A 27604-nucleotide genomic window follows, 5' to 3' on the forward strand; every position below is an offset into this window, starting at 1 on the left:
TATGCTTTAATTATGGTGAGTGTATTTCCTCCCATCCTCAAGAGATCTATCAAGAAATGTTATTGTACACAATTGATACCAGAACTCAAGACAGTAATCCCCTGCCACAGTCAACTCAGCCAAAAGTTTACTACTCACAAGCTTTAGCACACAAGAGATTAACTTCTGATTCCTTGCATTCTTTTGGCTATCTCGCATATAGTAACCACACAGACCTCCTATCACCAAGCTCTCTGCGAGTATAAGAAACCCACAACACTCACAAAATACTAGAGATGATAATGTTAGGAGACGTACTCTTGCCAAGAGCTACAAGGTATCAGCTTTATTCTCCAGCACAAAAATTCCCAGCAAGAACCATTAAATTATTATGGGCTCACGGTGGAATGCTTTTACAAAAGAAACAATTAATAAAACATTATTTTGAACATATGTTTGTAACAACGGAAAAGAAAGGTCAGGAGCTCCTCAGAAATGTCACGCCAAACATTTTCCTTGATTGTGCATGCTTGTAAAATCTAAGTGTGGCTGAATTTGTGAAGTCACCTTCTGACAAATGGTCTGCAGCAACTGGATCTCTGCAGACAGTGCTAATACATTACTGGATGGTGAGGATTTCAGTTTTTTTCTTACTTCTCATAAATTCATGTAGGTATCTTGTTATCAGAGCAGGGTTTCCACAAACTTACAGAACAAGAAACATTAGCTGATGAATTCAATGTCCTACACTTGTGCTGTGGACAATTAGACCACATCCAGGACATTGTAAGCAATAGGTTTTACTGGTAGGAAAAAGTAGGTGAAGACCCTGCAACAAAGCCTCTTCAAAGCTGCATTTTTCTAACCTAAATGGATGTGTCCATACATGGTCAAAGGCACAGAAAGCAGCAACATCTGGAAAAGAGCCAGAAAATCACTGGAAACTAGTGTCATTCACAGTTAAGCATCCAACTGCATCTCATCATCTGATTTACAAGTATTCCCAAGAGATTCATAGACAACATTAGTTCAAGTCTTGGAATTTAAGACTTTTTAAGAAAAGTCTCCTTCAAACAGCCATTTTCCCATGCACTCCAGTCAGCTGGGTCACAAGGGTCTCCTTGGCAATTACCACACAGCGTTCATCACTTGGTGCTCGTTATAGCTCAACTGCTTTTTATTGGATGAAACATACCCTGCCATCCTGCATTTAAGGCAGTCAGATAATGATCAAAAAAAACACATTTAATACCCTCTCATTTCTGAGTATGTTTACTTTGAATTCATCTGACACCAAATTACTTACTCTTAATCGTTTTCCTGCATTTTCTGAGATTAATGCAAAGGACCTGCCTCACAAAACAACTCCAAACTGCCATGGTTTTCAAGCCCAAACCACAGTTTGTGTTTATCTATGCAAGAGCCTCTTACATAATTCCTGATCAGTAAGTTATTCCCACCATTTAAGAACAGGTGATTATTAGAACCAAGATTTGAGGATGCTCAAGTGAGGAGGTTTCTCTCAACCCTGCCCTACAAAACCGTTTCATCAATCCTCAACTTAGAAAGGTTTTAACTGGCAGAGTACAAAACCAGTGGATCCAAACAGCAACTCCCACTGCTTATTCTTTCATATTTGACAGGAAACACCTCCACATCATACAGAGTTGCTACCACACACAATTTTCAAGCTTGTAGGGGTGAACAATTTTATCCTCACTTACACTGACAATGAAATATGATAGTTTCAATTTCTTTCTTAAAATGCTACATTCAGTTTTCATTCATCCCAAGGAATTGAAAGCCAAGTTGCATTGCAAATATACTAAAAAAAGAGGTACTTATTAGATAGAAATAAACAGTCATTTCTAGAGGGGATGATAGTATTTAAATTTATTTAATTCCCACCATATTATTTTCTAAGTCATGTCAGACCCCAATTCACTATTGAAAATAGTTTTGGCAAGCCCTTGGCCTCAAGCTTTAGCCCACAGAGTGGAAGAAAGAAGAAAATGCAATGACTTTTCATCCTGAGCTCTGTTCAAGCCCTTCCCCTCCCCTCCCCCCCAGGGTTTACATAGGAAAAAAAAAATCATTAAGTGAGGCTTTCTGAAAAGTACATGTCCTTTTCTTAAATCACTAAATCAATATAAATCGAACCACCCCTGATAGTCAGAATGACCAACAGATAACAGATCATCTAACCTTGGGGTCTAACAGATCAAAGTACTTAACTCAAATTCCAGAAATTCCACAGAGTTTCATATTATTTTTTCTTACACTGATGCACCTTTAACTAGGGGGCGGGAGTGAGTTATCTTTGAAACATTTCTTGGCTTGGGTTTTTTTCTTGTTTGCTTGTGTACAAATTATTCCCACGATTTTTCCCAATTGAAAAATCCTCCAATGACAGGGAATCCATCCCAGTTATTTTAACTAAAATTCAATGAGCATAACCTGAATTAGTTTAGCTTCTGCTAAACGAAAATGTAATCATCAGTAATGAAATCACGCTACATAACTCTTCCAATAAAAAAAAGTCACCCATCTATTTGGTTTTTCAACAGTCACTGATTGGCTCAATAATAACTATGAGAGTTTAACTCTCTGCACACATCTTCCATCCTCCACTTAACATCTCTTTCAAACAGATAAGCTTAACCCTTATTCAAATAATGGTCTGATGCCCATGATAACAAGCTTTCAAGTCCATTTTGTCAGTCACTTTGGTTTTACACTAAACAGATTAAATAGCCTAACAGATATGAACAAAGCTTACAAACTATTAATATATTGTTAAATCAAATTCTGGATGTTCAAAAGCTTTCTCCCAATTAAGAATAATCTATATTCTGCAATGAATTTGTTTTGTAATAGTATTCAAGCTTTCACGTTGAGCTGATAAGCAATGCAATTTAAACTTCTCAATATGGACATAATAACTAACTTTTCCTTCGACTGTGGTAATTATTCTGTGTTCTGACATTGGATTAAGAAATGTTTTACCCAAAACCCCAACCAAAAAAACCCCTGAGGTCCCACAAAGCAATAAGGACAGTGGTTCATGGCACTGGAGCTTAATCACTAGATTCAATGAGTAAAAAAGCACTCTGTTTTACAGTTTCTGTTTAACACCTTGCATACCCTCCTAATTCAACACAGGGCTTAATCACTTCGTGACAACTCTGCAATTGCCCAGTCACTTCAGCCACAGTTGAATTTTGCAGCTGGAGGAACTCTGTTGGACAACAGCAGCAATGATGAGTATCCTTGTTCCTCACCTGTACAAAGTTAGATTATCACAACCTATCTTCACCAAAGTCTTAAGCAAGTGCACAAGAGGTAAGCAGATCTCATGTATCCTTATTCAGCTGCTCAGCTGTGGAGGCAGAAAGTACCTCACAAAAATAATGATTTCCTAAACTACCCATAGCATTATTATTTCTTAGCATTAGGTAACAGTTATTAGTACTAATCTTTTTACAACACAGAAAACATGTTCCTTTTCTTGAGAAAAAATATAATTCATCAGTAGCAAGTTATTACACAAAACAAATGTATCAACTTCAGTTTCCCACTCTTTGACAAAATATTTCAGTTGCATCATGCACTTGCAGGAACATTGTCTTTGCCGAAGTCTAGTGCCCTTAGGCAGGATTACCTTAGTCGCTGATGTCTCAGAATAACAATTTGTAACAGGTAAACAAGGAACCACGAAGGATACTGTCTGCAGAAGACTCACAGATACTTTTATCTGGAGGTCCCTGCACTTCTGTCAAATCTTTAAATATTTGGTCTCTAAAAGCCTGCCTTAAACGCACAGGTTTTACTTCGCATCTATGTATTTCTATAGATTTACTCACTATTTTAATTGATAATAAATATGACATTTTCAAAAAATTCTGCACATATATGTGCTTCTTAATCTACAGTAAAAACACAAAACACTCCATAGCACTCACATTTCTACAGGCTACAGGTTTGAGAACCTAAAAGCTTTGTTGTTCAGATACACTGAAAGACACACTGAATATTTCTTAGTGATTCACATCATGACTGACTGCATCTTGAAAGTCAGGTGCTTATGTGACAACTGTACATCACCTGGACATTACTAAATTGCAAGTTACAATATTCAAGTTGTACCTTTTTTTCCCGACATACCTGTACAGTCTTTTTAATTCTGTGTGAAGGACCTGGATACTCTGGGGAATACAATTCTGTTAAGAATAATGAGTTGATTAATGTTGATTTTCCCAGTCCAGATTCACCTAGAAGAAAACAAAACCATTTCAGTAAGATCAGGAGTTATCACATCAAATATAAATATTTAGAACTACATTTCAAAAGCTCTTTAAACATAGTACCTGAAAACATGCATTCTAAGACTTTTCCAGTTTCAAGGAAAACTTTTCAAATCCAACTGTCACTGTTGGGCTCCACAGACATTATTTTTTCTGATCATATTAAGTATTGAGTGCATTCAGCACTTTTGTCCACTGCTCCCATTACAACCCATAAAGATGATACTGCATTAAATTTTATACACAAGCTATCTTCCTGGTATAACTCATCATAATGCCAAAGCAGATTAAGTTGTCTCCTTTATTTCAAATATTGTTTATTTGAGAGTCTTTATTATCAGGAAGAGAAAAAAGAAGTGAGGGTGGGAAAGGGGGGCTGGAGGGGGAAAGGAGAAAGACAGAGATTAGTTTGCTATAACTATTAAAGCCAGAAGAGATAAAATGAAGTTTCAAACTGTGTGGTTTGCCTGGGAATTTTGTTGTTGTTGAGGCCCAGAAGGGGGCTGGATTTTATCTGGGGTTTTTTGCTAATTTTTTCATGAGCAACAGTCAAGCCTTGCTAAAGAATCTGGAGAAACTACAGCTAAACACCCCACAGCAAAGATTACTCTCCTTTTACAGCTCTACAGAGACAAGAGCATGAATTTCAGATCAATTACTTATTATAGTATTTTAAAAGAAAAGTGTTTTGCTTAGCTTTTTGTTGTTGTTGTTAAGAAACTACTTCAACACAATTCATACAGCAAGTGAACTAAAGGTAAAAAAATAAAGAAAAAAAAAGAAAAAAAGAAAAAAAAAAAAGTTGCTTTCTTTAAGTTCCATATGCAGTCTGTCAGCACACTGACCTAACCAGAAACAGACAAACAGAAATTTGCTTCAAGTTAACAAATTTGAGGGCAAACTATGTACTTTCACTGACGGAGGAAAATGAGCTGAACTGGGCCCATAATTGAAAGGTAAAATTTAACTAAAGCACTAATCACTCCAACCCTAACAGATATTGTGTTGATTTAGAGACTGAACTGAGAAAACTTCCAACCGTGTCTTGAGATACCTATCCTGGGTTAAAGCAAGAGTTACACAACACAAAGTAGTTAGGAACTGTCTCCCTTGTAAGAGGTATCTGGGTTTCCTACACCAGCTGGCTCACACACAGCAGCCATCTCGATTACAGCGGTGTAGCACAGAGCGCAGCACCGAGCAGAGCAATCTCATTAGCTACACTGTAAACGGATTAGCAGCTGATGAAACACTGCCACCAGAGCTCCTGCCGGCTGTCTGCGCTCTCAGTAGCGCTTGTTCCTCAGCCCCCACCCTCCTGGACAGATGAGCCAACCCGCGCTGCGAGCAGCGGCTGCCCACGGCCAGGCCGATGGACTGCGGCAGCCAAGGCAAAGGGAGATGCTCAAGGTATGGGGTCAAGATAGCAATGAGCACAACCCCCACCAGGACAGGTTTATGCAAGCCAGCAGGGACACGCTTGCTGATAAGATTTCATCACTGCCCTGCAAATTTTGCCTTTTTCCATGCTCAAATGCATGACACACTTACATACTACGCACTAAACACGGTGCCTCTGAGTCTGGTCATAAAGGACACAGGTTTTCTACTCTGCATTGGCAAGACTTTAGGGGCAGGGTCAGCTGCAGCCAAGAAGCCTCCCCACCAATTCTGCAACAGAAAGAAGCTTCTGGAATGCACAACTTTCCAACCTCACAGATGCATCCCAGTTAAAGCTTAACCTCCATCTCACAAACCTGCTCAAGAGATACATATCACTCCAGCTAAACTGAAGGCTTTCATCCACCCTACTAAAGCCCTCAAGAGTGTGGCTCTGATTTTGAAATGTACAATTCATATCAGTGACCTTTGCTTTTTAACTCAACCTTAATCTTGCAAAAGGCACCCTACTAGAGTGTTGAAGAAAGATTTCAGCATCAGATTCTACTTCAGCATACAGAAAGTGTTGCCCCTTCTACTTTCTATTAATTTCAGGTGAAAAACGCTGAAAATAACCACTTCTCCTGAAAATCAGTGCCTGTCAAGTTGTCATTAAAATTCAATACATGGAAATAAGATTTTCAACTTCAAAAGAATGTGTTGGAAAACCAGCCGTTTGCCCTAGATGGCTTGGACAGCTCTGACACTCCATACCAAGAAGTTCCTGAATTGCTGAAGCACTACACCCTAAGAGATCTGAGGTTTGTTCCCCTCCTCACCCTTCAACCCCCTCACAACTGCAAGGATGTGAAGACAATTTTGAGCTGCAATTAATGAAAAGAAAGTATGCTAAGGATATTCATGCTCAATCTTGTTCTCAAAGGTGCCCAGCATCCTAGATATCATTACCGACCACGCTAACTTTAATCAGCCAATGCAGATTATAACAGTTTGAACTGCTTATCTGCTACCAGTAATTGAGGTATTACATGCAAGAGTCTGCATCAATGCACCAGTCCTGGATGCAGTTGTACCTTAGACCGTGTAAGGGTCAACATCTGCAACAGCAGTAAGAGGCTATAATATCACATAAAACAATTGCACTGAAATTGTAGGTAAAAACTCTAACTGGAACACTTAATATTGTACTACAGGAAGTCATGCTGCTTCCACGGTAATAAAACAAGAGTTTCTCTGATGACTACAGTGAAAGCAGAATTAGAGAGATCAACTGTAATTGAATATTCTAGCAGCCTTTCTGGACACACTAAAATATTCGGATCTTCATTAGAAATATGGTTAAAAAAAAAAATCAAATGCCAACCAAAACAACACCCCCAAATCCCCCAAACACACACAAAACACCCTTAAATCCACAGCCAAACAAAACCCTCTGTTCCTTCCCAAAATCACCTAAAAGGATTGCCTACTGGAAAGGGTGGGAAATCAGATTCCACGGATGCAACAGGCTATGAATATGACTAACAAAACCACAAGGGAGAAGGGAAAACAAAGGAAATTTAATTTGCCTTTACAGAAACAAAAAGATATAACTGAAATAAAATGCATCTTTCCACTTTTAGTAAGCACTTCTGATAAGATTTTGCCCTTTGATCATTGTATGAACTGGCAAAAGGATGCAATGTAATAGAACCTTTTCAACAGCAATAACTTCCAATCATTTAATGAATTATGATGCGGTTTAGACCTAGGTGCCTAATTTAGAGTGAGTAATTTTTAGAAATTTGTTTTATAAAGAAGAAGAAAAAAGGGAAACATTTATTTTGAATCTAAAAGGTCAATTATTTCTGGTATCCAGGTATCGCTTTTCCTCACCCTCACTCTCCCACTATATATTTCACATAGGCTTCAAATTCTCCTGATTATTGTTCTTTTTCTTCATTATTTTATGTCTCATGTTTATCAGTAACTTAGTGTTTCCAAATGTTAACATTTTATCAAGCTGTTTTTATAGTCATATTCAAGCACATGGACCTGGGCACTCTTGTTGGTAGAAAATAAGCACATACTTTTACTAATATACTTTTGTGAAGTAAGACCTTTTGTGAGCCCTCACATGACTAGCAGAAGTTTCAACTCTTTCCAAGTCCACAAATTTCTAAACAGCTGTCTTGGGTTGCAATGTTAGATGTATTCTATTCTCATCTGCTGAAACCAGTTGAAGAGATGATTTTCTTTATATCATAACTCGGGAAGGGAGGGGGCGAGTGTCTCTCTGTTAACAAGCCAGCTGTTAAACCCATGTGTGGCAGTATTTCTTCATCTCTTCCAGGACCCATCCTCCGGAAGGGGGGGGAGGAGAAAAGAAGATATCTTCTGTAAATGGGCCATTAAGGGTCACGACATGACTGATAAAATTACATCATCTCATTGTGAGATGCTCCACCCAGCGGGAGGAGCCAAGCATTCCTACCTGGATAAAACCTGCGATTCAGAACAGCAGGACAGCCTGTTTTCCACTGGATTCCCAGAGGAAGACCCATCTCACCACCACTGGACCCTGCTATAGGATCATCTCTACTCCAACAGAATCACATCTATCATGCCTTTTTTTTTTTTTTTTTTTTTTTTTTTACTACTACATTTTAAATATTCCTAGTAAAGAACTGTTATTCCCATATCTTTGCCTGAAAGCCCCTTAATTTCAAAATTATAATAATTCAGACGGAGGGGGTTTACATTCTCCATTCCAAGGGAAGCTCCGGCTTTTCCCTGGCAGACACCTATCTTTCCAAGCTAAGACAATGGCTGTACAAATAGTGGAACTCCTATTGTACACTTGGGTTTCACAATTACCTCTTGACCATTAGCATCTTTATAAAGATGACCCATAGCACATCACTTTAAATTAACCTTGGACAGCAAATTTTTTTCTGTGAACATAACACTGATCAGGTACTTTCTTTTTTCCCCTACACATACAAGACTAGCTGTAACAAGAGAAGGAAGACCAAGAAAAAAACCTCAAAAAACAACACATTCAGTCTCCTCTTTTATATCTCAAGCATATATATCTCAAACACACTTCTGGGGGTCAGAGGAGACCACTGGAAACCACTAGGATGGTTTGCAAGCCATGTAAATAGTCTCCAGAATAGTACTAAAGCAAGTAAGGAAAGGAAATGAACAATTTAAAAATTGGAACAATGGTGTGGAGTCCACGTGAATGGGGGAAAGCAGTGCTCAGGTAAAAAATTAAGTATCTAACTCAACTGAGCTACATAAATCTTTCATCTTCATTTCCAAATCCCTTCCCATAAATGAACCAGAAATCCCCATCTGTGATTATCAGCTGGATATTGACTCACAGCTAACTTGTTTCCATCAGTTCTTGCTATGACTTCATTACTACAAAAAGCCTCCAATTGCCAGCATCTGCTCCCTGTGATAACAGAAGTGAATTGTTACCCTTAATGACACTTTTTTCACCATTCATTACTGTAGTACATAGAGAATGTGGCACATTTCCAACCTCCACCACTTTCCAGCCTCTGCCATTCATACTCAAATATCTATTAGAAAAATGAACAAGAACTCCAGTCCAACCTTGCTTTCTTCCAGCTTTATTTGTAACTTCTGGTAGAGACCACAGTTTTCTCATTCATATATTGCCCCTCTCAATAATGCATCACACTACATCTTCTAGATACCACATCATTCTGAAAATCCAGGATCAGTGCTCTTCTATATTTTAAGGATCTTGTTTTCTAAAACTCAAGCCCTAAAAAAACATGACTTGCATTCTTAGATTTATGACCTCATGTGAGAGCTCATTAAACATATCAAGTGATCAAGGTGAGGAACCAATCTTGAACATTCTCAGCGTGCTCTCTGCATGACTTCCTACCTCTTCATTATAAGTCATTCTTGAAGAAATAACCCGAAGCTTTCTACTCTTCACTAACAATTACTTGACTATCTACCCAGTGGAACAGTATTTCATGCTTATGCCCTGCGACAGTCAACTGCACCACTGGGAACAGGACCACAAGTGCACTTAGGAATTTCAAGTTGTTTTCCCAAGCTCCAGGTGGGACTACAAGACTGCCAAGGAACCATCCATCAGCAAGAAAAATGCTTTGCAGCACTGGAAAGCAAGACTTCCGTTAAATTGCTCGAAGTGATTTGCTTCGTGTATAATGATAACAGAAGATGGCCCAGTCTCTCTGTCACTGTCTCTATTAACCAGACACAGCAAGAACTGCAGATTCAAAAGATGCATTAACTGCTAATTCTGATGCCTGAGAGAAGGTAACTCATCCCAGTGGGACTTGCAGCTCATCAGAGAGAAGCCACCAATAAGTCCCATGGTTAGCAGGTTTCTACAAATTGCACAGGGTTTTTGGAAGCTTCCACCGCATTTTAAGTAGGCATCTGTACTAAACGTAGACATTTAGAGTTCCATGATACAGCCAAGCATAAGCTGAAGTTGCTTCACTGCTTTTTCAGAATGAAGATATCCAACAATATGTTTCTTCTGTGATGAAGTGCATTTGATAGCGCATTTCATAGCCACAAAAAGTTATTACGAGGCGATCAAATTCAACAGAAAAATTATGTACTTCTCCACAACCTACTTATACAGCATGTTTACATCAAAGCGTATTTTATTTTTAGCTGGTGAGCAAGTTTTTTTCATAGAATTTTCCATTTTATAAATTCTAATTGTAACAGTTTTTGCTTAAAACATAATCCCATTAGTTTGATGCTGGTGACTCAAAGAAGGGTAAAAATCTTGTCAGAAGGCATAAAAAATAATGCATTTCATCTTCTTTCATCCTTGTACAATTCAGAGTTTATGTGCACAACGGCACCTACAGCTTTATGCAAATGTGCAATGGCTTTGATGGCACTGTAACATGCAGGTTTTTGCTTTTATACAGAAGGGAAGCTACAAGAATAATCAGAGATCCTAAACTATGGCGAGTGGTATGATGGAACCGTTCTCTTGCCGAGGGGGAATGATGCTCTACCATGTCATTATAGACAACCACAAAAATGGAGACTAAAAGATGCTTTTAATTTCAAGTCTGATTTTAGAAGATCTTCTAAAGGCTAGTTCCTGTATTCAGTGCTCTACAAAATACAAACTAACATTCCAATAAATGTGTAAGAATATCCAAATGAAACCCGTCAGAAGGAGGATGGAAGAACCATGCTGCTGCCATATATCTACTTTTCTATTTAGGATGGTGTCATGTGAAATCTTGCAAATTATCAACTTTGTCTTTTATAGACATTTATAAGCAGATGAAACCCAAAGCTCCACCATTTCACACTTGAATGTAAAGTATCAGTTATGGAAGCAACATATGTTGGAGTCACAAAGACGCTCTTAGCAAAACAGAGCAACAGGGAAATCTAGCAGCAATAAATTAGTTTCTGCCTGTCAGCAATTGCATCAACAGCAACATAATTTCAGCATTCAGGATACAGTAAGACAATTTAATCAATTTTCTTAGAGCAGAATTTTAAGTGCAATAACTGAGGGCAGACTTCTGGAATATTGTTGTCACAGACAACATTTAAATAATTCAGAAAAGCCATTAGCAAGGATGGGAAATACCTCAGAAGAATATTGCAACAGATTCTACACAGCATTTTCCAAGTACTATTGTTTCCTCTCAAAGCAGAAGCAGGTCTAGTTTTCTACAACTGACAGATTAAAACTGCCATGAAACAACGGTTTAACTTCCAGGTGAAATTCTGGCTACTGCCAAGAGAAATGGTCCCCTACTCCTAATCCAACACTTGCACTACAACTCACAATGCAGCATATATGAGGCAAGAAGCAACCCAGCAAACTAAGGCACAAAGGGCTTCAGGATGGGAAAATGAGCGGGAGATGACACCAGACAGATAAGCTACACCAAGTACTCTCCTCTCTTTTTGGAAACAAGGGTAAGTGCAAAAATCTGCGTTCAAAACTAGATCTCTTCTGTGTATCTAAAGAATCACCAACAATTCACAAGTCAAAGAATTTGTGGCACTTCCTGAAGAAAGTGGTATTTCCTCTAATTGCATATACAGGCCTTGCTGCTGATAAACAGCACGTCTGCAAAGTAGCCATTATAATAGGACACATTACCTAATTTAACATGAGGCACAGGAAGCAATCTTTCAGCATTTTGGGAAAAAAAACCCAACTTGCAGTTCAGTAAAATCAAGGAACCAAAACCACGAGTTTCTCTTCACTTTTAGTTCTTCAACATTACTCCAGATGATAAAAACACTCCATGGCATTGGTCCACTCATATCTAGGACCAAGAACAGCTAAAATGCAACAATCTGAGCTTCAGAATTACAAGCCCAGCATTAGCAGCTGCAATCCAGGCTCACCAAAGCTTACCTTGCTTTGTTTTCTGTGCTAGATGAAATAAAACTCCTATGTCTGACTAAGCTGTAATCATACTGCAATACAGCTTTAGAGACATACAAGCAACAAGAAGTTGTCAAAACTGACCTACATGGAAAATCTGAATGCACAAGCTCTCTGTGAAGTAACTGGGTTAAAGAATTCAACTGGAAATGACAGAAGCTGAAGAGCCCCGGGACAAATCTTCAAACCTCATAACCAGGATATACCTTTAATTGTCACAGGATTTGACAAAGCCAAAATAAAGAGCTTTCACAAGAAACAAAATTATTGTTTCAAAAATCAAAGCAACAGGAACAGAAACTGTTGTGAAAAATGATAAAGCAGGATGCTCTTTTTAAGGCAAGAAAGCAAACATCTGAGACTGCCACTGCTTAGCCTGAAAGAATTATACATCTAGAGAAAGCTGCAGAACTGGACTTACTCTCTGGAGGCAAATATAGGGGATAAACAGAATTGAATTCCCTGATTATATTAATTATCTAAAAAACCACCACCACCCCCCCCCCAAAAAACAACAACACCAACAAACCACCAACCAAAAAAAAACAAACCAAACAAAACAAAAACGGGAAAGATGAATAGGAACATGAAATTTGTCATCTCTACATTACCGCTGACAACCAATTGTACAGCATTTCCAGAACATAATTGCTAACATTTGCTAGCTAAAGAATGAAAGGTGTATTAATGAACGGAGATCAAAGATTAGTCACAGAAAGCTCTTTCATTACTTGGACAGAAACAAAACTGACGCAGCTATCAAAATGCTAATGAAAAAATAAAGAGTGATGTAGTTTATTTAATCTTGAAGATTAAAACTCTTGGTACAGATACAGGGTCAACATCCCAAACAGTGTGGCATGCATGCAACTTAAGAACAAGAAGCTCTACACATCAACTTGAGTAAAAGGAGAGAAAGGTGAAGCACTTTATGTAGCATCTTCCTCAAAATGCCACCCAATTGATACACCTAAGGCATGAGTATCACAGAAAATTTCAGGACAAAAACCAAAATATATTTATTTACATGGAACCTAATGAGTCTCTACAGAAGAGTACAAAGAGTACTTAGACTGACCTACTCAACACTTCATCAGTTCTTCCCTTGAAAATTTACACTAGAACAGAATAAAAGCTACTGGAAGTATATTGAATGCTCTCAAAATATCCCAGATGGGACACTATGTTATTAAGCAAAACCACAAAACTTTGTCAGAGGACTTAACTTAGAACATTTCTTGTGGTAGTAAAAATTTCTTCCAATACCTTATACCCTCCTTCTTGATGCCTTCTCTCTTTAATATCCTTGGAATCACTTTTTATAGCAGGAAACTATGTTATGACAAACCCCTTAACTGGCACAAGTGGCAAGAGGAATATGGTAATAGCTAGATAGAATTGTGAAAATTTACCCCAGTGATAAAGATTTTTGTGGCAATAAGGAACAAGAAAATAGGGCAATGGTGGTTGCAAGTTAGGATAATTCTGCTTCTTTGGCCCAGTGTTAGCCAACCAAGGAGCAAGATGATCATAGAGATGTGCTCTCCTGGATAAATCGCTGCCACTTTTAAACAACCTTGGTAAAATGTGCTTTTGTTTCCATAAGACAGCCTCTACTGGAATTGTTAATATGGGTATTCTAGCTCTAAAATAGGGCGAGGAAAGTTGGAATAAGCTTGTGTTGTCAAGACTACACCCTTTTTAATATGGTAACAACTGTTTTGCTGAAGTGCTAAGCCACTGTTTTGGTTTATGAATTGCTGCCACCACTGTTCAGTTTATGAGAAAGAATGACTTAGAAGAAATCTGAGCTGCTTTTGTAGCCAACAGAAGCATCTGTTTATAAAGTGGAAAGGAAAACGGATGGGCCTGATAAGGTCATAGCCTAAGACTTGTCTAGAGTGCTTGCTATGCTTTGCACTGCCTAAGTCTGAAGGACAGACACAGGAGGTGGACCAGGACTCCTGGAATTCCTGCCAGCTACAGAGGACACAGCCCAGAGCCAAGGATGCTGAGTCTGGTAAGTCACAGGCTTGTCCGTTACAGAAGGTTGGTATGATACACAATGAGTTTAGTCAAAAGAGATACAAAACATAATTCTTAAAATATTTTTTCACACAAATTCTTAATTCATTCAGTCAAATACAATGCAACCCCCCCCCCCCCCCAACATCTAAGTAAGTGTGAAAATCTGACATGCTCTTTTCTGTCTCAATGCCTGTTAAGTTGCAGTTATTGTTTTCTGCTCTGCCTGGAACTGATGTAGCAGAAAAGCAGTGAACAAATACCTGACAATAGTCAATTTCCTTTAAGTTAGCAACTCGATATATATATTACACACTTTTACCAGCAACATATGCCTCCAAGACCTAAAAATAAAGAAATCTTGCAATTTCTTCTCCACTACAATACAATGGTATCCCTCTAAATTAACCTTTTTAATACAAAACATCACAGTTCGATCTCTTCTTTTATTTCAATATTTATGCTATGCTAAGGCTGAATTTCACTGTGGATTTCAGAGTTATTTGCCTCTATAGGGCTAGAAGAACATGAAACAGTTCAATAATTTCTATATTCATTAAATTAATATACAAGGATACTACCTTTGCAGTACTACGCATTTTTGTTTTATTCAAACTACAACGTATGAATTGAAGAGGTCTAATGTTGCTCTCCCATAGCAAAAATCTTCCCATGCCTCATGTGCCATCCTTAAAAATTCATTTGAGCAATTATCATATTCCTATTCAAGTTTTTTACCCAAAATGATATATCAGACACACATTTCTCCTGAAATAGTCATTTTAGTAATGAGACTTAAAAAAAAAAAAAGGAAATTAATTTAAACTTCAGTGATGCATGGAGGTCCAGGTGAGATAGACCTGATTAACATGTAGTTATTTATTGACAGTTTATATGTGAAAGCTCCCCATTTCGGAAGCCACCTGAAAATGCATACTAGCAAGATTTCCATGCTCCACAAACGTTTCATTTGGAAACACACATCCTGATCTAACTAATTTAAAGCCAAGACTGCACTAAGCTAAAGGACGTGTCATTTACAAACATTTAAGTTGTACTTTTAAACCCAGGAACAAATATTTGCCTTCATCCTACACCACACCAGGCAGCAGCTGCAACAACCAGTGCTTAAAGAAGTGTCAACACGTAAGCATGTTACCAAAGTACAGAGTTAAATACATCCACTAATATCAACTGATCTGATGAGTGACTCAAGCTGAGCAGTGCTACCGGTTGTGTGATCTTCCTGAGCTCTCAAAAATTTCAGATGCATACAGAACTCACAAAATAGAGTCTTTAAACACTGATCTAGGAATATTTTTTAATTCCACCCTACAAGACTGACTTATGCATAGCCTCATTTAGTATTTTCAGTAGGAATTTCTCCATAGGATAAGCTGCTCTTTCAATCAGAGAAATTAAAATTCTTCAAGGCAAAATACCTCAGATGTAATCACAGATCCTTCATTACAACCACAACATTACATAATGCTCAAAGATTTTTAGTTAAGACATTAGTTCAATCTAACCAAGACTCAGTTTGACAACTTTCTGAAACAAATGCCTCACGACTGTCACATCAACCAGGACTGCAACCGAAAAAAAAAATTAAATCCTAGCCTCCAAGCCATCCCTCCTTTGTGCTGACACAAGATATTCCTTTGCTGTGCTGCAAGCAGACTGAAGCTGCTAACCTTCCTTGCAGCTCCCAGAAAACACTCCAGCTGGATTTGCACACTAATCCAATTCGGGCCAAGTGCTATTGGTTCTTTCAGCAGGAGCACAGACTTCGGCCAGGTTAAAATCTGAACTTCAGCCTAGAGGAGCAGCTGCTATTGCTGGATCACAGTTTTTCCAATTAAGCCAGAAGGATACTTCATGAACGCCACTGAGGATATTATGATTTTTCAAGTACTTAAAAAATATGAAGAATCATTTCCATTCTCTTACTCATGATACTGACACCCTATACATCAACTACATTTTCCCATCCAAGCATCTTTAAAGGGTTGTCCACTACATTAATGAACAGCATGAAAAGAGAATTCCAGCATCTGTAAAAAACATCAGGGACTTACAGAAAAAAAAAAGTTCTGCAGAAAAACTAGTGAAAAGGAGGCTGACCACATATGGAATGCTAGTATAATTTTTTCCCCCTTCACTTTGTTCTGTTTTTCATTAAACAAGCAAACCTTTTATGTTTTCGGGGGTTTTTTGTGGGTTTGTTTGCTTTGTATGTGCTTGTATTTTTCCTGTGTTTGTGTTTTGTAGTTTTTTTGGCAATGGAAAGTACTCAAGTCTCATTTTCCTAAAAGCCACCATAACCTAGTCTAGGAAAAGCAGCTGACAAGTGCAAGATACTTAAATGAAAATATGCATCCAGGTTTTATATTTTTTAAAGATGTGCAATAATTGAAAAGCTAGAAGAAAACGAGAAGAACATGGACCTTAAAATAAACAAGTCTAATAGTGAGCCCAGTGCCACACTAAAAAAGTACTTTTCTTTCTGCACAGTGTTTTATCCATTAACATCTGTGATGCTCATCAGCCTTGCCATGTTTTGATGGGAAACCTCTCAAAGGACCCAGCAGTCCTGGAGACATCAGCTCTGGTTATTTTCCAGTGGTAACTTCATGCTGGTCGCATCACAGATCTACCAATATTAAAGTGATCAAAGGAAGCCTAGAAAAAGACAGTTTGCCACCATCACACTGGTTGGTGGAAAAAACAGCCATGTCAAAGAAATCCACTGGTATTGATATGAAATAAAAAAAGCAGCCAGATGATGTACAGAACTCCAAAACAGAGTTGTGTCTAAGGCACTGACTAACAAGGACTTTCCACTGATTCTAAAAGTTTTGAAAAAGAAGATCCAAGTCTGGGTTTTTCCTAGCCATTTCCAAATGCTAAGACTAGTAGTATAACAGCCTTATAAAAAGAGTGGGAAATAAGAGGACTTTTACCATTTCAATAACATCAGTTACTGTTCAAACTTACCATGACAAAAAAATAAGGCAGTTTTTTGGACTTGAATACCTATAGTGTTATTGGGAACTCCATTCTCAAAAGTACAGGCAACAAAGTACAGCCAAGTCGGCACCACAAAAATGAAGCTGTAACTAAGCTGCCTAAGGGATAGGGAATTAAAAGGATGACGCCAGCAGATTATTATGCTGCACTGTAAGGTGTCCCAAACATCAATACCCACCCAAAGGTAAACCAGCATGCAGGCAAACACCAGAATCAACAGAAAACCCGGGGCTGGAATCAGAACTGTGAGAGAGCTGGTAAATGTTCAAAAAGTACAAGACAGTTTGAATAAAACTGAAAAATAAACTGCTAACTATATCTGAAAACAGCAATTACACATAGGCAGCCCAAATCTATGCTGCTTCTGAACAAGACTTCTCAACAGTGAAGTGAACTTAAGTCCTGCTCAGTGGTCACAGAAGATACAAGGAGAGTTCCAAATAAAGTATAATACTGGGAGATCAGCACCAGTCACCCCTGCATCCAGTTATATTGCTGCAGTGAAACAGTCCTGCAGAAAAATCAATTGGAAAGCTGTGGAAAATGGTTCTAGGCAAGATTCAAACTTCAGCAAAAATATATTGGCCTGAGCTTTGTTACAGTGTACGTCAATAAGCCCTCCGCTCCCAATAGCATTCTTTCCAAAAATAAACTCACCATAAGCAACCACAACAAACTTCCTCTTCCTATAATGTGTTTCAAGTTAACTACTTGTTACAGTTTTATCTTAATTCTTCTATTCTGTAATATAAAGACCACAGCTGGTACTATCACCCCTTCAAAACATGACCTTTTCTTCCAAAATTCCATTAGGATTTATTTTTTCCTCCCCACTCATCTGTAATAACGCTTCATTTGAATTACAGACCTAAATTGATCCAGAACTAATTCAGGTACTGAAGTGACCAACAGAAATTATTTGTAACTGGACCCAGCTTGCTACTTGTACAGCAGAGTTACATTTCACACATTCTACCCCCTCAACTGGACCTGCAGGGCTGTAATCTCTTATCTAGATGCTGTACTCTTTCTTCCAACCATATCAGTGAATTCAAAAAGAAGTAAAAATTATCATTCTCTGTAACCTGACTGCCTGATTACTGGAAAAGGAGTATCCAGAGGGTCTCTAGCCCCTGCAAAAAGAATATAAGGTCTGTATTCCTGAACTCCCCATCATGACCACAAGTTGTGCCTTTTTTTGCTGCTTGAAACCCTGAATGACTGGATGCAAAGCTGGCATACTTCTGCATCAAAATTTCTCCTAAAACTTACCAAGCTCTGATTCTGAAAGGAGCCATTTAAAAGATAAACAATGAAGATTTAAATGGAAATGTTTATTGACAACAAAAATGCTTCAACTACCACTCCTGAAGTCCTTGTACCAAGTGTACTAAAGGTGCTCCAACAAAATATATCTTCCCAGGTTGGGTATTTTGGGTTTGTTTTTATTTGGTGGAAGGGGTCCACAGTGTTTTTTAACTTGAAATCTTAATGTCAATGATTAAAAGATAATTACCATGACTGGGAGAAACCACAAAGTGACCTGGATGGCATCTTTCAGTACCGAAGTATGGCTTTTTTAAACTTCTTGAAGTATACATAGCCTACAAAGAGCTACATTAAGATCTCTAATGTGATAAACAGTGATGTCTGCAGCACAGCAAGAAATAGAAAAGCCATTTCCTGTTATAGTGACTCTGATACAAGATACTCTTTGCATTAAATTTGTTATTTCAAATCAGGTCAGATCTGCTTCATGCTACATTCATTTCACAGCATTTGTACAGTAGCACAAAAAAAAAATTGGTCACATTTTTAATACCAACTGGAGTTTTAAGAGCTTTTCACTGGCTTCTTTTTGCTGTCAAAATCAATTTCCTTATCTTAAAGATTATGACTATAGGCCTTTACTTAACAAATATTTGTAAGTTCCTCAAGTCTACTACAGACATACCACACCTATGTTCCCGCATCCATCTTCATGCTTACTCAACCATCTTGAAATGCTACAAATGGGAACAAATTGGGATCAGGGAATCATTAAAATTCCATCATCCAAGGAAACAAAACTATCTGCTAATTTCCTCATTAGGATAAGCAAAGGCAGCACACCCATAGCAAACCTTGAAGTATTACCTGTTTATGCTAAGCACCTTGATGTTTATTGAATCACGATGAACAAGCTTGAAGCTTTTACCACTGAGAAGTTTGCAACACTTGACAAAGCACTCTATCAATAAAATGCAGTCAGAATTGCTTCAGCTAATTCAATCCAACTTGAAATGTTAAAGTTACAACTTACACTCTACATGTTCAACATGTTATGGACTTCTATGGTTTCTCTGAATTTTTACACATAAAAATCCCCCAGACTTCTAAAGCTTGTACAAGACACCTTGCTTCCTTTTATCCTTTCAAAGTAATCAGTCTCCCCTAACAGAATATATGAACTACTTCCTGCATACAAGAAAAGCCAAACACTGCAGAATTTGCATAAAAAGTTGTACTACAGGAACTAAGACTTTACTACTACACCTAAGGCCACACTCACACTTTTACTGGAAACAGCTATGCTCAGAAAAATTGCCCTCATTTGTAAGCAGTTATTACGGGCTTACTTGCAAGCACAGACTTATAAAAATGTATATAAATTCTATTATTGCACACATTGTTCCATAACAGGCAAAACCAAGTTTGGTTTTCTATACACCAGTGGCCATCCTTTTCTTTAGCACAGGTTCCTCTTCTAGCTTTCTTGACTCTTCCTGGATGAAAGCCTCAAGGCAGATGGACTGAATGTTAATCAGCAAATGGACCCTATTACCTGTAATCCTTGATAGGACCTTCTGATTTAGAATTTTTTCTGAAAGAAATCAAGTTCACATGCTGCCAGACTGCCCTATGCTATGAATGAAAGCCCAGTAAATGGAATAAATTGGAGATCTACTTAAAAAATAAATTAAATCGTAGCTAAAACTGAATTGCACATGCAACCACCTAACACACAAATAAGACTTCCTAGCCAGTAAAACTTGTGCTAGCTAATTGTCCAACTAACAGCAAATGTAGATTAGAAAATGTTTATTTATATTCTCTCCCAGGGAGAGAAAGTCACACAAGTCTACAAAAAAAGTATAGTAAGAGAAACTATATAATTACCTGACATTTTTAGTCTTCGGCACCTTTTTAAATACTATGAGAGTCATCGAGAAGTGGTAGAATAGAAGGGATCTGAGAACAGGCAGCTTGATCACTGTGACTTCTATCCACAAGGAATAACAAGTATTCTGGTACCAGACAAAAGGTATAGGGAGAAAACAGCTCCAAAACTTCATACAAACACCTAGAATCCTGACCTAGGCTATCAAAGCAGTAATTTTAAAACCTGAATGCAGAATACTTCCCCAGTCTCAAGAAGCTGTTTTGCATGACCACTGTTGCTGGCCTTATTTATCTCAAAGCTTTTTTTGTAGACAAAGTATCTAATTATAGGGATATAATTAATATTCCAGCCAGAAAGGAAACAAACCTCCCTTCTCCCCTTTTCCTCAAAACTTTAGGGTCTGTCTTCCCACACCCAAAACTGGGAGTGAGGAAGTAAACTTTATTCAACCAAACAGGAACACACCCAAAACAGTTTTTTCCTTATATTCTGTTTCATATATATCTGTATTAATGCTTTTGACGCTAGCTTCCTTACATGGAGCCTTGCTGTTGCCGTTTACTCCTTTTTCCCTTCAGGTGCAAAAGCATTGTTTCATCTACAACATGACAGCACTTGTTAGTCCTCAACTCCTCAGACAGCCTAAAGCAGCCACCAGTGAGTCAAGAGGTACTTCACTGTCCCCATCAAAACAGTGCTGGTTTGCCAACCAAAGCAGCAGCATTCACACAAAATAGCAGAGATGCTCCCCCTTCCAGAGCCAAAGCTGAGAACTCTAATAATAGTGCCTTGGAATATAATCACTGGGAGCAACCCAACTCTGCTAGGGAGGGACGAGAAATTAGTTCTATTCAATTCTATTAACGAATCCCACTCAAGAAAATAAACCTGTAAGAGTCTGTGTAAAATTACTCAATTTTTGCAACTACACGTCTGCCCCCAGAGATTTCATGGCCCACTGAATACATTTTATTTACAACACTAACATTGGTCCACTGACACAGGCAGCAATATGCTGCAGAATATGGTTGGGCTATTTTGAGTAGCATTTTGGCAAGTATACATGAATGTCTTAAAAGAAACTGAATTTACTATCTCTGGATCTTAAAATTCTGAAAATGAAGGATGACATAGTATATAGCAAACATACTCCTGCATGAAATGCATCATAATATAACAGATCTCATGAGACCTCATAAAAAACCCAACATATTTGAACACCCTTTTGAATACAAGTTTTATAGAGAAGTAAATATATCGGTACTACTGAAAAAATTTTAAAAATCCCCACAACATTGCAGCTTTTAAGTCATCTTTATCTTTTTCACTTGCTTCTTTCCATAATCACTGTTGTACCTAGGGCATAGGAGAAACATTGTTTTACAACTTCAGTGCATTTAACTGCAAAGGATCAACAGAAGATAACCACTACATTTTGTATATCCTCAAGTAAGTGCCAAGAAAAACATGCCTGTGATGAGGCAAAAAGCTTTTTTTTAATTCATCTTGTTCAGAGCATACACAATAGTACTTAGTTTTGATTTATGGTCAAGGCTGACTACTAATTAGCAGGATTAGAACTGAGATATTAAGAAGCCTGTTTGGAAAGGCAAGCTAGAGTAGTTTCAACAAGCTTGAGTAGATAAATTATCAACACAGTACAAATCATACTCATTACACATAAGCTCAAATATGGCCAAGAGCAAACAGAGACATGCTGAAAAAAGTCCTAAAAAACACCCAAAAACCTTTCAAAAACAAATTACACAACAACTTATATAAGCAAATAAAAAAGGGAAGGTTTTACTGCATTTTGGCAAAACTTATACTCTATATTAAAAAGGTTACCAACATATTACTCAATTTTTTTTCTGTTACTTTGAAAGATTCTTAAAAACCACCCAAAACACAGAACCGTAATTTCCATATCCAGATTTTGTTTATTAAAAAATACAAACCCCAGCTCTTGCTCTGAAGGTCTGTATAACTAAATGAGATTGGGATTATATGTCTCAAAAGAGGTAATGAGGGCTTCAGAATAGCTTCCATATATTCCTTTGCATTCTTTTCAGCATCTGTAGTTTTAGACTGAGACTTTGGAGTTAAGCACCCTTTGAAAGCAGCAAACTGAACCAACTTCTTAGTGAGGTAAAAATGAGAAAACCCTTCAGAACAGCAGAGGTCAACATATCCACAGAATGACCGTGAGCCAAGGGATCACTACATCTGTGCAAGAATCAAGTCCACACTTTATCTTTTACCGTGCCTTTGTAAGACATGAATCACACCAGTCAGATGAAGTTACCCAAGGATTACTGTATGCATTTAGTGTTACTTGACAACAGAAAGGGCAGGACCAAAACACATGTAAGGCTTCAACAGCAAACACCCAGTGAGCTCAGAGATAACAAAAGCAGCAAAAAAACCCCAAACTTTTGATGAAAGAGGTAGAGAGAATTCATGCTTTCAAAAAGTCATGAGACAATATTCAGAGCATTCCCAAAACACTTAAGCAGAATATAAGGAATTGTATTAATTCTGAACGGTGTCTATGCACAGCGTCCCAGGCACACCTGACTCAAGACAGGCAACAAGTCTCCCCTAACAAATCCGCTTCGTAACAACCTGTTAAGTGGCAACTCATTCATCCTAATCTTTCAGGGAAACCATGGAACATACCACCTCTACTTCACAAAATTTTGCGATTCCAAAGCAATCTCTAAGTTTGATAAAAAATGCTGTGGTATTCAGCACATCTAAGATAAGAGAAATTCTTGTGGGGTACCATCTGACAACCTCTTCTGGCATATTGCAATAGGCTGAACAGAAATTCACCTGTTAGCAGATCCAACCAAGGAAGAAGGTTCTCCATGAGCCACAGCTCCCTCCTGCTCCTGCCCACCTTATCACCAGCCAGTCACAAGGTTTCCAGTTCTTCAGCAGCACCCAGAGCTAAATCTGAATCATGGGATTCAAACCAAGAGGGCAGAACACAGCAGGTATTTCTGTCCCAGTCATATTTTCCCACTTTTTATCCACGGAAATTCAATTACTAATTATTTTTGCAAATCAAAATTTACATCTCAACACTAAGAACAATACAAGAAGTTTCCTTTGTCTCCTGTTTTCACCTTCCCCTTCGGTACTTTCCCACCTTCCCACCCAGCATATCAAGTCCTCACATTCTCTAAGAATAGCTCAAAGAACCACAGCTTTTGCTGCTAGAAGCAGATAACTCTGAAGCTATACATATGTTTTGACATATGCAGTCACTTTGCCAGAGTATGTGGAAAGAGCTAAAAATGGTTTTTGAACAGTAAGTAATAAAAAGCCTTCCGGAAAAGGTTCAGAGTGCATCAACAAAAAAGCTGCAGCCAGAAACATCATAAACAAGAGCACGACAATTTACTGGGCATGAAAGAATGCTAAATACACTCAACAGTACTGCTATGACACAGCAGCTTGAACTAAACAGGTAGAAAGGCATGCGAGACACAGTCCTCGATCTTCTCAGAAGCATAAACATATTCAAGATATAATTTAACCAAGTCACATGTGAGTATCTCCAGAAACAAACATAGTCTTTCTAGTTATCTTAGTCTTAGCTGAAAAATAAAACCTCTTTTTTTTGGTTTATTTTTAATAATTATTTTCATGACACTTAATTTAGAGCTTCTCACCCTATCAAGAAAACCCAGCTTTACATCTTTCTACATCTCCATGTAACAGATTTTACCACAGACCTTCATTTACAAAGATGTTTTATACAGAACAGAAAGAGGGGGATCAGCCAATTGAGGCTGCAGATTATTACAAGAGAAACTGCACATTTATGCTTCTTTGCAATAAATAGGTAACATTAACAGAGTTGTCCATGCCACTCAGACAATACTATTAGTATATGTGACAGCAATATTTGACATGAAAAAACCCAGGTGTTTCAGTAGGATAGATACTTTACGGAGAAACATACGGCAATTAATGCCAATCTATATTGTGCATATACCCACCTCTTCAAAGGACACTGCAACCCGAAATATTTCTGTGTCAAAGTTGATCTCTTATCTTTCTGTTGAGTTACAGGTGCTAAGAGGCTCTCTCTTCTTGCCCAAGAAGAGCCAGCTTCAAGCTTCATCAAAAGTGCATGGTTAGTAGGTTTGTTAGAACAGTAGGTTTGGGTTTTTTTTAAATGAGCAAAAACAAGCAGCTTAAGATGTGACACTTCTCTACAATGTGACTCTTCTACTTAACCTGCAACGGTGTAGTTATCAGCAGCTGGAGAATTAGGAAGCAGTATCCTGCTCCATAAATAACGATATGAAAAAAGCAAAGCAAAAAAAAACCTCCCATCACTTTATTAATGTTTTGATATAGGCATTTCTCAAGAAGGAGCACAATCTATAAAAGTGTTCCACAAAGCACAAATATGAAGAGCACATAGGTGTTATGAAAAGTCTCCTCAAATTGAATTGAATTGAATTGAATACATTGAATACAGTAAGAAAACAATCGTCTTTACTGAGGCTAGAGCTCTAACCAGAGTGCTTATTTTTGCACTCAGAAAGTTGAGGATATCCTAATCTTAGTGTAATACATGTACACCAAACCACTTAGAAATATGCAAAAAAGTAAAAACCATAACATGTTTTGTAAAGTAGTGAAGCATGGGGTTTTCTTTATATTGTTTCATTGTAATAATTTATTTATTTAAATATTAATCACATTCAACATGCATTAAATCGATTTGCCTTTGTAAGCTGACAGCAAGAGTTCTAAGGAAACTGCTAAGTACACATATTGACAAACACAGCCTTATTTGAGTAAGCAGAAGTTCTCTGTATCTGCCAGCAGTTCATCTTGTTAGTAACAGGGAAGCATTTGTCTCCCTGCTTTTCAGTGACACGAAAAAAATCCAACAAAAGATACAATAACATGCCAGTTTTAAGATGCTAGAGGAATAAGATAATCAACTATGGATTTACTCATTAACTGCATTATCTTTTCTGTAGCAGTTTATTAAAAAGACAAACACCAAAAAAGGTCTTAACGTTCTGCATATTCAAAGTAGTGTAATTCAAATAAGAACTGTCATTTTATGCCATTTAATCAAATGCTTTTTCCTATTTCTTTCCATCTATTTTGAGGCAACTCAATTTCATCTTTGGCTAAAAAAAAAAAAAAATCTACTTTTGGCTAAAATATTTCCACTTTCTCACTAACCTGACATTGTGAGTGGCCTAACTTCACCTGATTAGCAACTGCAAAGCATGCCAGGACACAAATTTAACCACAGACAGATTCTAAAAGGTATTAGATTCACAAAGATTTTGCAGTCCTATCAAACAAGCAACATTTTCCATCCTCCTGAGCTCTACTTCTGGATGAAACGGTATAAAAGCATTTCTGCAGTTCAGCTTTTCTTGAGGCAAAACAAACCAACTCAATGGTAAAATGAGAAATCTGAATGGCAAAGATACATTCGCAACATCTCATCCATGTGATGAATCTCTACATGACAATGCTGTCTCTGTAAAGGTTTGGACTACTGAGTCCGAAAACTGATTTGACAGAAACATTTGTCAAATAATTTTAATAATCGGACTGGAGAGCCTATGTTTCATCGCATGTTGAAGAATGAAACTGACACCAGACCACTACTATCAAGTGTGACTCCAAAATAAGACCTTGCTTGTTTTACCTAACCCAGCAACCCCCTCCCGAAAGAGGACAAAAGCAGATGTTCAAGAGGAACCACATGCAAGGGCTTTGAACACGGGCTGGACCAGATGACTTCTGAGAGATTCCATATAAACTATTCCATGATTCTGTAAAAATGTAAGTAAGCAAACATGCTTCTTGAAATATCACTTACCTCCCCAAAGTTTATGGTGTTAGTTGACAGTAAACTTCATTTTGACCTCTTTACAATGTGTTTTTGAAAAGTTATAAATAGTAAACAAGAAACTATCAACATCCAGGCCCACACACTATTAAACTCAAAAATTTATTTCTCAAAAACCAAAGGCACAGACTTCAGCGAGGCACAAACTCAAAGCAAGAAATGGCTGCTTAACATTTATATGCAGGAGGGCTATTTTGAAGCCTTTTAAAAGAGCTCTATGGATGAAGAGTCAAGAAACTGCAGGAGGTACAAGACTGGAGACCTCTTCATCCATCTTCACAGAGAGCTGTTTTCTTCAAATGAGTACCATGACATGATTTCAGCTACTGTCATTATGATGATCTCCTTCTGATTTCCTGCTTTATCCTGCTGTCTGTATCTTTGCCTGGTCTTAGTCAGCCACTCAACACCATTTAATAGGCACTAGAAACACAATCAGAGCACTCTACACTGTGCCCTAAAAGCATATTACTTCTTATAAATGAAGTTTATTTATAGAAAAAAGACCAAATAGAAAACTTCAGATGAGCGCCAAAACAGGGCACAAGAGTGAATATATATATACACACACAACGCCTAGAAGTTTGCCTGTTGATTACATAGCACAGCTGCTGCCTTGAACGGTAGGTTTCAACTCCTTTCTAATTAGACAGGTATATAAAAATGTTATGTAACTAGTTGTAGAATAAATGCATTTACTGTTACTTAAGCAGAAACTGTTTTTGAGCAGAACCTCAAACAGTCCAAGTATTTGCAAGGCTCATAAAATACTTCCTCTGAGTCAGTTTTATTTTATTCAGCTATCCGAATGCTTGCCATTTGACATAAATCAACTAAAGCAGATAAATTCACAGTAAAAAAAAATTTTGGACACTGTCCGCAGTTCAAACCACAGCCAAAGAGTGTAAAAAAATCACATCCTTTTACTTATTGTAGACTGGAATAGTGTGATAATTCAAGCCAAACTGTTTTAATTTGACAAATATTTCAAGGTAAAATCTGGTCCAATCATCCATGTCTCAACTCATTTCCCTGCATTCACTCACTAAAAGGTGTCTGATTATAGAATGACTTCACTGTTAAACAACAATGGCTAAAAGGATCAAATTGTACAGAGCAAGAAAAATATTTCAGAAACACAGCATGTTTTTCTTCTTAATAGCATGGATTCAGTTTTTCAACCACTAGACAGTGTTCGTCTATTAAGTGGATTAGTAAGCACTGTGCATTACTGGATTAAGGTCTACCTGTCTTGTAGCAGAAGTGGGTATTGATCTTGCAAAATCACTGAGAGAAAACATTGCCCTGCAGAGGCAATTGGTTTAGTTTTTAGTTTCAGCTGCTCAGGAAGAAACAGGAGA

General features: G+C 37.7%; 1 protein-coding gene across 2 annotated transcripts in view; it reads right to left on the minus strand.

Moving 5' to 3' along the window:
• SEPTIN7 (septin 7) overlaps window positions 1-27604 on the minus strand; it is a 65224-nt gene that overhangs the window by 22856 nt on the left and 14764 nt on the right. For both annotated transcript variants that reach the window (XM_040056090.2, XM_040056107.2), the window contains exon 3: window positions 4144-4250. In XM_040056090.2, coding sequence (XP_039912024.2) covers window positions 4144-4250 — 107 coding nt within the window. The remainder of the gene's footprint in view (window positions 1-4143; window positions 4251-27604) is intronic.

Source organism: Hirundo rustica, chromosome 1 (assembly GCF_015227805.2).
Source record: "Hirundo rustica isolate bHirRus1 chromosome 1, bHirRus1.pri.v3, whole genome shotgun sequence".
Lineage (NCBI taxonomy): Eukaryota > Metazoa > Chordata > Aves > Passeriformes > Hirundinidae > Hirundo > Hirundo rustica.